Genomic DNA, 12,072 nt, shown 5'->3' with positions numbered 1-12,072 from the left:
AATAGGCCCTGCATAATACAATAATACCTAAACATAAACACACTAAAATACAAAAACACTGTCATGGGAAATAAATCATCACCCAGAAAAACAGTTATATTCCTCCACAAATAAGTCAATCAAAACTTGAAATAGGCCGAACGGCACCAGAACACCAAGATTAAATGTATTTGGAATTAAAACTTAAAGCAGATTTATCTAGCTCGGTGTAGACCCTAGGGAACTTTAAGAGTTAACCAATCACTGTGAACGAAGTTAGGCAACTCCGGTGTCTAGACTTCAGCAGCAAAGTTAGATAAGACAGAAGTGTATGAAGTAGGGTCTCGTAAACAAAATGGGAGTCATGTAGAGATGCAGGTTTTTAACGAAGTCCAGCCAACCTTTAGATAGAGGATGCAGTGATGAGTATTACAACCCTGTAACGAAACGAAGGGCATTATGGGAGATGGAATGAGGTCTTCAGTGAAGTCCAGCCAACCTTTAGATAGAGGATGCAGTGATGAGTATTAAAACCCTGTAACGAAACGAAGGGCATTATGGGAGATGGAATGAGGTCTTCAGTGAAGTCCAGCCAACCTTTAGATAGAGGATGCAGTGATGAGTATTAAAACCCTGTAACGAAACGAAGGGCATTATGGGAGATGGAATGAGGTCTTCAGTGAAGTCCAGCCAGCCTTTAGATAGAGGATGCAGTGATGAGTATTAAAACCCTGTAACGAAACGAAGTGCATTATGGGAGATGGAATGAGGTCTTCAGTGAAGTCCAGCCAGCCTTTAGATAGAGGATGCAGTGATGAGTATTACAACCCTGTAACGAAACGAAGGGCATTATGGGAGATGGAATGAGGTCTTCAGTGAAGTCCAGCCAACCTTTAGATAGAGGATGCAGTGATAAGTATTAAAACCCTGTAACGAAACGAAGGGCATTATGGGAGATGGAATGAGGTCTTCAGTGAAGTCCAGCCAACCTTTAGATAGAGGATGCAGTGATGAGTATTAAAACCCTGTAACGAAACGAAGGGCATTATGGGAGATGGAATGAGGTCTTCAGTGAAGTCCAGCCAACCTTTAGATAGAGGATGCAGTGATGAGTATTAAAACCCTGTAACGAAACGAAGGGCATTATGGGAGATGGAATGAGGTCTTCAGTGAAGTCCAGCCAACCTTTAGATAGAGGATGCAGTGATGAGTATTAAAACCCTGTAACGAAACGAAGGGCATTATGGGAGATGGAATGAGGTCTTCAGTGAAGTCCAGCCAACCTTTAGATAGAGGATGCAGTGATGAGTATTAAAACCCTGTAACGAAACGAAGGGCATTATGGGAGATGGAATGAGGTCTTCAGTGAAGTCCAGCCAACCTTTAGATAGAGGATGCAGTGATGAGTATTAAAACCCTGTAACGAAACGAAGGGCATTATGGGAGATGGAATGAGGTCTTCAGTGAAGTCCAGCCAACCTTTAGATAGAGGATGCAGTGATGAGTATTAAAACCCTGTAACGAAACGAAGGGCATTATGGGAGATGGAATGAGGTCTTCAGTGAAGTCCAGCCAACCTTTAGATAGAGGATGCAGTGATGAGTATTAAAACCCTGTAACGAAACGAAGGGCATTACGGGAGATGGAATGAGGTCTTCAGTGAAGTCCAGCCAACCTTTAGATAGAGGATGCAGTGATGAGTATTAAAACCCTGTAACGAAACAAAGGGCATTATGGGAGATGGAATGAGGTCTTCAGTGAATGCAGTGATGAGTATTAAAACCCTGTAACGAAACGAAGGGCATTATGGGAGATGGAATGAGGTCTTCAGTGAATGCAGTGATGAGTATTAAAACCCTGTAACGAAACGAAGGGCATTATGGGAGATGGAATGAGGTCTTCAGTGAATGCAGTGATGAGTATTAAAACCCTGTAACGAAACGAAGGGCATTATGGGAGATGGCAGCCAAAGGTTTAAGAGTTTTAGCAGCTGCACTTTGATAAACAACATCACCATAAACAACAACAGATCAACAGGTTGAGTGAATAATCTGCTCCCTACTGCTCAGAGAACGTTACGATCCGTTTCTGTAGAAAAAGACTACGTTAAACCTTAGTTTCTTATTTAACCAGCTCATCTGTGTTTTTTAAAACAACAATCCCAATGTCTAAGTATTGATAAACGGGAACACATTTGATTGGAGAACCATCTAAAGAGTGAACGTGTAGTTAATCTGAAACATTTTTTTACGAGAGTTTGAAAACAACAATGCATTTCGTTCTGCCCGTATTCAGTACAAGTTTTAAATCAGCTAGGGATTCCTGCATAGCTATAACATGTGACTGTAGTTTTGACACAGCCAGATCAACAGTCAAGGCAGTAGCACACATAATAGTCAATACATAATAGCTTCATTGTTAATAAAGTCACCATTTCGTTTCAATAATTCTTATATTTGCCATACATTTTAATTAAAATATATATTTCTTACAAATATATTTAAACGCATGTTGGAATTAATTTCACAAAATATTTGTAAATATATATTTACCAAATGTATCGATAAATACATGATAAAATATATTTTAAAATACATTACTATGAAATGCATTAAATACATTTTCTGATGCATTTGATATACAGTGCCTTCAGAAAGTATTCAGACCCCTTGACTTTGTCCACATTTTGTTACTTTACAGCCTTATTCTAAAATTGATTAAATTGACGCTACAAAATTGGCACATCTGTATTTGGGGAGTTTCTCACATTCATCTCTGTAGATCCTCTCAAGCTCTGTCAAGTTGGATGGGGAGCGTTGCTGCACAATCATTTTCAGGTCTCTCTCTCTCTCACCACTCCGTTACTCTTTGCCTCGATCCTGACTAGTCTCCCAGTCGCTGAAATACATCCCCACAGCATGATGCTGCCACCACCATGCTTCACCGTAGAGATGTTGGCTGGTTTCCTTCAGATGTGATCTTTGGCATTCAGGCCAAAGAGTTCAATCTTCGTTTCATCAGACCAGAGAATCTTGTTTCTCCTGGTCTGAGTCCTTTAGGTGCCTTTTGGCAAACTCCAAGCGGGCTGTCATGTGCCTTTTACTGAGGAGTGGCTTCCGTCTGGCCACTCTACCATAAAGGCCAACAGGCCATGAAATGCCTACTTACAAGCCTTTAACCAACAATGCAGTTCAATAAATCGAGTTAAGAAACATTTAAGAAACTTTTGATGAATTGTTCATCAGTCTTAAGGCTTGGGGGTTGGTGTTAAGGAGCCTTTTGGAACTAGACTTGGCGCTCCGGTACCTCTTGCCGTGCAGTTGCAAAGAGAACAGTCTATGACTAGGGTAATAAAACAATTTTTAGGTTCTTCCTCTGACACCGCCTGGTAAAGAGGTCCTGGATGGCAGGAAGCTTGGCCCCAGTGATGTACTGGGCCGTTCGCACCACCCTCTGTAGCGCCTTGCGGTCGGAGGCCGAGCAGTTGCCATAGCAGGCGGTGATGCAACCGGCCAGGATGCTCTCGATGGTGCAGCTGTAGAACTTTTTGAAGAGATGGGGACCCATACCAAATGTTGGGAAAAGGTTTTGTCGTGCCCTCTTCATGACTGTCCTGGTGTGTTTGGACCATGATAGTTTGTTGGTGATGTGGACACCAAGGAACTTGAAACTCTCGACCCGCTCACCGCGAGTGCAGCCCCGTAGATGTTAAGTGGGGGCCTGTTCGTCACATACCAAGTTGCATAGACTCACCGTGTGCAATAAGTGTTTAACATGATTTTTGAATGACTACCTCATCTCTGTACTCAACACATACAGTTAATTGTAAGGTCCCTCAGTCTAGCAGTGAATTTCAAACACAGATTCAACCACAAAGACCAGGGCGGTTTTGTAGTGCCTCGCAAAGGGCGGCACATTTTGGTTGATTCACCAATATATTTTGTGCATACAGGCTCTCCAAACTTTTTTGGGGGTTATTATTCATAAATACTTCCCTAACCCAAAATAATCTACAATTGGTGCAAAAAAGGGGAAGAATTGTGTGTATTTAGTATTGAGATAAACTTTTGTTATTGATCAAATACTTATTTTCCACCATAATTTGCAAATAAATTCATTAAAAAAATCCTACAATGTGATTTTCTGGATTTTTTTTCTTCTCATTTTGTCTGTCATAGTTGAAGTGTACCTATGATGAAAATTACAGGCCTCTCTCATCTTTTTAAGTGGGAGAACTTGCACAATTGGTGGCTGACTAAATACTTTTTTTGCCCCACTGTAGCTTTCTTTATTTGATCCCTATTATTCTGATCTCTTCTCCCGATATAATATCTAGCGAGTCTGTAGAGAAAATTAAATTAAAAAAAAAAAGTACACCAAATTTAAAAGGGACGGCTTTAGATAAATGGACTGAAAACACTACTGAATGAAAACTCCACGAGAAAAAAAAGTCTGTTGGCTTAACAAAATGGGAGGTGTTTTCAGCGACTGAATTAAATGTATTCAGCACCCCGCAAGGGAACCCAGCCCGCAAAGCCTGTAACGCACCTGCATAAGGTAAGAGTGAATACCAACTACTGAGAAAGTGTGTAGGAAAAGCGTGTGTAAGAAAGGTATACATTTCCTAAGTCAGAACCGGGCCCTTAGAGCCTTATGACATGCTAGTATTCTTCTCTGATATTCAAATCGGCAATCAGAAGAGAAATTACTTCTACCAATCAAGATACAGCTGTTTTTGTAATCGTATCAATGCGTTTTTTTCTCACAAACTTAAAAAAAAATGACAACTGCCCACTACTACTACTACTACAAATGTTGGATCTTAATTTGACCGGGCATTGTCACAGCAGTAAAAATAACCATGCAGCAACAAGATTTGTATTGGCCATCACGTTGCCACAGGAAAGTGAATTATATATTTCTTTCTGTAACCATAAAAAAATAAACAATCTGTTTGTGCTGGTCATGCCAGTAGGAGTCAAGGCTGAGCTGGCCATGCCAGTAGGAGTCAAGGCTGAGCTGGCCATGCCAGTAGGAGTCAAGGTTGTGCTGGCCATGCCAGCAGGAGTCAAGGCTGTGCTGGCCATGCCAGTAGGAGTCAAGGCTGTGCTGGCCATGCCAGTAGGAGTCAAGGCTGAGCTGGCCATGCCAGTAGGAGTCAAGGCTGTGCTGGCCATGCCAGTAGGAGTCAAGGCTGTGCTGGCCATGCCAGTAGGAGTCAAGGCTGAGCTGGCCATGCCAGTAGGAGTCAAGGCTGAGCTGGCCATGCCAGTAGGAGTCAAGACTGAGCTGGCCATGCCAGTAGGAGTCAAGACTGAGCTGGCCATGCCAGCAGGAGTCAAGGCTGTGCTGGCCATGCCAGTAGGAGTCAAGACTGAGCTGGCCATGCCAGTAGGAGTCAAGGCTGTGCTGGCCATGCCAGTAGGGTGAAGGCTGTGCTGGCCATGCCAGTAGGAGTCAAGGCTGTGCTGGCCATGCCAGTAGGAGTCAAGACTGAGCTGGCCATGCCAGTAGGAGTCAAGGCTGTGCTGGCCATGCCAGTAGGAGTCAAGGCTGAGCTGGCCATGCCAGTAGGAGTCAAGGCTGTGCTGGCCATGCCAGTAGGAGTCAAGGCTGTGCTGGCCATGCCAGTAGGAGTCAAGGTTGTGCTGGCCATGCCAGTAGGAGTCAAGGCTGTGCTGGCCATGCCAGTAGGAGTCAAGGCTGTGCTGGCCATGCCAGTAGGAGTCAAGGCTGAGCTGGCCATGCCAGTAGGAGTCAAGGCTGTGCTGGCCCTGCCAGTAGGAGTCAAGGCTGTGCTGGCCATGCCAGTAGGAGTCAAGGCTGTGCTGGCCATGCCAGTAGGAGTCAAGGTTGTGCTGGCCATGCCAGTAGGAGTCAAGGCTGTGCTGGCCATGCCAGTAGGAGTCAAGGCTGTGCTGGCCATGCCAGTAGGAGTCAAGGTTGTGCTGGCCATGCCAGTAGGAGTCAAGGCTGTGCTGGCCATGCCAGCAGGAGTCAAGGCTGTGCTGGCCATGCCAGTAGGAGTCAAGGCTGTGCTGGCCATGCCAGTAGGAGTCAAGGCTGTGCTGGCCATGCCAGTAGGAGTCAAGGCTGTGCTGGCCATGCCAGTAGGAGTCAAGGTTGTGCTGGCCATGCCAGTAGGAGTCAAGGTTGTGCTGGCCATGCCAGTAGGAGTCAAGGCTGTGCTGGCCATGCCAGTAGGAGTCAAGACTGTGCTGGTCATGGTTCCAGGTAACGTTCCTGGGCACGTACATACAACACGGTCCGTATACTCGTACTTCTCGCGTGAAAACGTGGTGACAGACCATGTAGCTGTGGACCCTTAGACTTAGCGAGTGCTTCAATATCAGAAGGCTACAGATAGCCAGTTTCGTAAAACATATTTCAGTGCATTTATGTAAATCACAAAGCAATTTTATGCTACGCAGGAAAATGTTCTGCGTCAACAGGGTGATCAAATTAATATCCCACCTTGTACTACTCGTCTTCCTAAATCAAATCAATGCTTTTGACACAACTAGCCATAGAGACAGCTGGCTAATCCTTTGAATACAGTATAGTAAACAAAACAAAAAATTAATCTGAGGAACAACATAACATTAGCTAGGTAGATAAGGTTAGCAAGATGGGCTAGCTACACTGACAGCTGAAATTTCAACACCCAATTCGTTAAAAAAAACTATAAGTAGCTTTCGTCATTCGTGCATTTCATCTCTAGGACAGGAAATTACGTTGAAATAGTGACAACAACTTCCTCTGGGGAACGGGTCCTCTAAAGCCAACAACATATGTTGCATACAACAGTACAGTAAGTACCATTTTACACAAGAACCAAATTCCACTGTATTCCCTATTTAGTGGGGAGGGGGAGGCACTAAATAGACCAGAGCCAGCTGTTCCCTCTGCTGTGTGAACACGTCAGATATTACAGAGGATCACACGTGGGGAAAGCATGTTCACGTGAGAGAGGAAAACACACACTTACAGACAGGAACCTCCACCATCATCTCAAAGACAGTACAGTAGGAAGGTAGGCAGGAACTGCTTCTCCAATAGAAATCCTCGATCACACTAGTCGGTGATGTCATGGTGACAATGTCTAGCTAAGCTCATGAGTAGAAACCCCTCATCGAGTCTAACGGCCGTCTTGCTGACCATATCGAGGCAGTATCGCCATTTATTGGTATAAGGGTGTGAATCCAGCCCACTGCCCTGACTCCTCCTCTTCCTGTCATCCAGCCCACTGTCCTATGACTCCTCCGCTTCCTGTCATCCAGCCCACTGCCCTTCGACTCCTCCTCTTCCTGTTACCCCCATCTTTCACCCTATAACACCTCTAAACTAACACAGTACATAACAATACCTGGTTACTACACACAGAAATACAAATCTTTCATTATCGTTTGTTTTAATCAACATGAATTGTGATTCAACTGCAATACCTTCCTGTGTGTGAAACAGACGTGTAAAGTTGTTTGGCAAACATATAGCTCAGCCTTTTCCAAAACTTCTCCTCCGGGACCTCCAGCCGTTCTCAAACCTCTCCTCCTGGACCTCCAGCCGTCCCAAACCTCTCCTCCGGGACATCCAGCCTTTTCCAAAACCTCTCCTCCGGGACCTCCCGCCATTCCAAACCTCTCCTCCGGGACCACCAGCCATTCCAAAACCTCTCCTCTGGGACCTCCAGCCGTTCCAAAACTCTCCTCTGGGACCTCCAGCCGTTCCAAACCTCTCCTCTGGGACCTCCAGCCGTTCCAAAACTCTCCTCTGGGACCTCCAGCCGTTCCAAACCTCTCCTCTGGGACCTCCAGCCGTTCCAAACCTCTCCTCTGGGACCTCCAGCCGTTCCAAACCTCTCCTCTGGGACCTCTAGCCATTCTCAAACCTCTCCTCTGGGACCTCTAGCCGATCTCAAAACTCTCCTCGGGGACCTCTAGCCGTTCCATGTATTTGAACTATTCCAGAGCTATCACACCTGATTCAACTTGTCAACCAAACATCAAGCAATTGACTATTTGAATCAGGTGCGCTAGGTCAGGGCTGCAACAAGAGGTCCTAAAGGAGAGGTTTGGAACACCTAGAGGAGAGGTTTGAAACACCTAGAGGTCCTGGAGATGTTTGAAACACCTAGAGGTCCTAGAGAGGTTTGAAACACCTAGAGGTCCTGGAGAGGTTTGAAACACCTAGAGGTTGTGGAGAGGTTTGAAACACCTACAGGTCGTAGGGGAGAGGTTTGAAACATCTAGAGGTCCTAGAGAGGTTTGAAACACCTAGAGGTCCTGGAGAGGTTTGAAACACCTAGAGGTCCTGGAGAGGTTTGAAACACCTAGAGGTCCTAGAGAGGTTTGAAACATCTAGAGATCATAGAGGAAGAGGTTTGAAACACCTAGAGGTCGTAGAGGAGAGGTTTATAACACCTAGAGGTCGTAGAGGAGAGGTTTATAACACCTAGAGGTCATAGATGAGAGGTTTGAAAAAGGAAGACATATAGCCAACAGCTCTTTATCGGTCAGGCCTGGCATATAAAAATGGAACCTCTACACCCAGTATTGACTTGAATTGGGAGGTCCGTTCTATGGATTCTGTTTCTATGGCATAGAGTTTATCCTGCAGGTTACAGAGGGGTCAGGAAAAACTCCTGTACCTACCCTTCAGAAACTCTCTGGGGACATGGGCTTTGAAGACTCTGGCAGCGCCAGAAACGGCTCCCTAAATAGGGCACTACTTTAGACCAGGGCCCTATAGAACCCTATTCCCTATATAGTGCACTACTTTAGACCAGGGCCCTATAGAACCCTATTCCCTATATAGTGCACTACTTTAGACCAGAGCCCTATTCCCTATATAGTGCACTACTTTAGACCAGGGCCCTATAGAACCCTATTCCCTACATAGTGCACTACTATAGACCAGAGCCCTATAGAACCCTATTTCCTATATAGTGCACTACTTTAGACCAGGGCCCTATTCCCTATATAGTGCACAACTTTAGACCAGGGCCCTATAGAACCCTATTCCCTACATAGTGCACTACTATAGACCAGAGCCCTATAGAACCCTATTTCCTATATAGTGCACTACTTTAGACCAGGGCCCTATTCCCTATATAGTGCACAACTTTAGACCAGGGCCCTATGGCACCCTATTCCCTATATATAGTGCACTACTTTCCAAATCAACCAAAGTGTATTGGTTGATTGCACAGATTTGGAAGTGTTATAGCAGGTGCAGCGAAATGCTTCTGTTACTAGTTCCAACAGTCTGAAACTCTATTCAAATAGGTCCCTACGGCCCTGGTCTGAAACTCTATTCAAATAGGTCCCTACGGCCCTGGTCTGAAACCCTATTCCAATAGGTCCCTACGGCCCTGGTCTGAAACCCTATTCCAATAGGTCCCTACGGCCCTGGTCTGAAACCCTATGAATGACGTAGTGGCCTATGTTAGGGAAGAGTGTGCCGTTTTGGACACAGCGTGTATGTGATACAACACAGAGGCACCTTTTTGTTTTTGTTGAATGTGACACCCTACCTATCCTAGATCATTAAACTGATCCTAGATCAGTAGGAGTGTTGATCTAGGACCAGGTCCCTGTCCATTTACTCTAATTCATTAAACTGATCCTAGATCAGTAGGAGTGTTGATCTAGGACCAGGTCCCTGTCCATTTACTCTAATTCATTAAACTGATCCTAGATCAGTAGGAGTGTTGATCTAGGACCAGGTCCCTGTCCATTTACTCTAATTCATTAAACTCATCCTAGATCAGTAGGAGTGTTGATCTAGGACCAGGTCCCTGTCCATTTACTCTAATTCATTAAACTGATCCTAGATCAGTAGGAGTGTTGATCTAGGACCAGGTCCCTGTCCATTTACTCTAATTCATTAAACTGATCCTAGATCAGTAGGAGTGTTGATCTAGGACCAGGTCCCTGTCCATTTACTCTAATTCATTAAACTGATCCTAGATCAGTAGGAGTGTTGATCTAGGACCAGGTCCCTGTCCATTTACTCTAATTCATTAAACTGATCATAGATCAGTAGGAGTGTTGATCTAGGACCAGGTCCCTGTCCATTTACTCTAATTCATTAAACTGATCCTAGATCAGTAGGAGTGTTGATCTAGGACCAGGTCCCTGTCCATTTACTCTAATTCATTAAACTGATCCTAGATCAGTAGGAGTGTTGATCTAGGAACAGGTCCAACCCTTATCTATCTTGAACAAGAGATGCTGAACTTTGATGTGACTTCCCCAGGCTAAATAAGTGTGCAAACCAAATACCACCCTATTGCCTATAGGGGCTCAGGTCTAAAGTAGTGCACTACATAGGGAATAGGGTGCATAAAGTTCAATCAAACAGGTTTTAAAAAGACAAAGCAGCTTTCTGTGGCGGTGACTAACGGTGTGATATGGCCTAGTGTCCCAATACGCACACTACTTAGTATGCATGGCCAACACTTTGCTTCACACTACCTAGTGCATCAGGTTGGGTATTGGGACAGAGAGATCAGTCATCAGGTTGGGTATTGGGCCAGAGAGGTCAGTCATCAGGTTGGGTATTGGGACAGAGAGGTCAGTCATCAGGTTGGGTATTGGGACAGAGAGAGAAGTCATCAGGTTGGGTATTGGGCCAGAGAGGTCAGTCATCAGGCTGGGTATTGGGACAGAGAGGTCAGTCATCAGGTTGGGTATTGGGCCAGAGAGGTCAGTCATCAGGTTGGGTATTGGGCCAGAGAGGCCAGTCATCAGGTTGGGTATTGGGACAGAGAGGCCAGTCATCAGGTTGGGTATTGGGACAGAGAGATCAGTCATCAGGTTCGGTATTGGGACAGAGAGATCAGTCATCAGGTTGGGTATTGGGACAGAGAGGTCAGTCATCAGGCTGGGTATTGGGACAGAGAGGTCAGTCATCAGGTTGGGTATTGGGACAGAGAGGTCAGTCATCAGGTTGGGTATTGGGACAGAGAGGTCAGTCATCAGGTTGGGTATTGGGCCAGAGAGGTCAGTCATCAGGTTGGGTATTGGGCCAGATAGGTCAGTCATCAGGTTGGGTATTGGGACAGAGAGGTCAGTCATCAGGTTGGGTATTGGGACAGAGAGGTCAGTCATCAGGTTGGGTATTGGGTCAGAGAGGTCAGTCAACAGGTTGGGTTTTGGGACAGAGAGGTCAGTCATCAGGCTGGGTATTGGGACAGAGAGGTCAGTCAACAGGTTGGGTATTGGGACAGAGCGGCCAGTCATCAGGTTGGGTATTGGGACAGAGAGGTCAGTCATCAGGTTGGGTATTGGGACAGAGAGAGAAGTCATCAGGCTGGGTATTGGAACAGAGAGAGAAGTCATCAGGCTGGGTATTGGGACAGAGAGGTCAGTCATCAGGTTTGGTATTGGGACAGAGAGGTCAGTCATCAGGTTTGGTATTGGGACAGAGATGTCAGTCATCAGGTTTGGTATTGGGACAGAGAGGTCAGTCATCAGGTTGGGTATTGGGACAGAGAGGTCAGTCATCAGGTTGGGTATTGGGCCAGAGAGGTCAGTCATCAGGTTGGGTATTGGGACAGAGAGGTCAGTCATCAGGTTGGGTATTGGGACAGAGAGAGAAGTCATCAGGTTGGGTATTGGGCCAGAGAGGTCAGTCATCAGGCTGGGTATTGGGACAGTCAGAGAGGTCAGTCATCAGGTTGGGTATTGGGCCAGAGAGGTCAGTCATCAGGTTGGGTATTGGGCCAGAGAGGTCAGTCATCAGGTTGGGTATTGGGCCAGAGAGGTCAGTCATCAGGCTGGGTATTGGGACAGAGAGTTCAGTCATCAGGTTGGGTATTGGGCCAGAGAGGTCAGTCATCAGGTTGGGTATTGGGACAGAGAGGTCAGTCATCAGGCTGGGTATTGGGACAGAGAGGTCAGTCATCAGGTTGGGTATTGGGCCAGAGAGGTCAGTCATCAGGTTGGGTATTGGGACAGAGAGGTCAGTCATCAGGTTGGGTATTGGGACAGAGAGAGAAGTCATCAGGTTGGGTATTGGGACAGAGAGGCCAGTCATCAGGTTGGGTATTGGGACAGAGAGGCCAGTCATCAGGTTGGGTATTGGGACAGA

At 45.8% G+C, this 12,072-nt stretch overlaps 1 protein-coding gene across 1 annotated transcript; it reads left to right on the top strand.

The window, feature by feature from the left end:
- Positions 1-4,944: 4,944 nt before the first annotated feature.
- Positions 4,945-5,409, top strand: LOC139379250 (keratin-associated protein 12-2-like). The gene has a single exon (XM_071122047.1). The coding sequence runs from the start codon at positions 4,945-4,947 to the stop codon at positions 5,407-5,409; it is 465 nt and encodes a 154-aa protein (XP_070978148.1).
- Positions 5,410-12,072: the final 6,663 nt, after the last annotated feature.

Source organism: Oncorhynchus clarkii, chromosome 21 (assembly GCF_045791955.1).
Source record: "Oncorhynchus clarkii lewisi isolate Uvic-CL-2024 chromosome 21, UVic_Ocla_1.0, whole genome shotgun sequence".
NCBI lineage: Eukaryota > Metazoa > Chordata > Actinopteri > Salmoniformes > Salmonidae > Oncorhynchus > Oncorhynchus clarkii.
The sequence above is the reverse complement of the archived record's forward strand: the minus strand, read 5'-3'. Positions and strand labels throughout refer to the sequence as shown.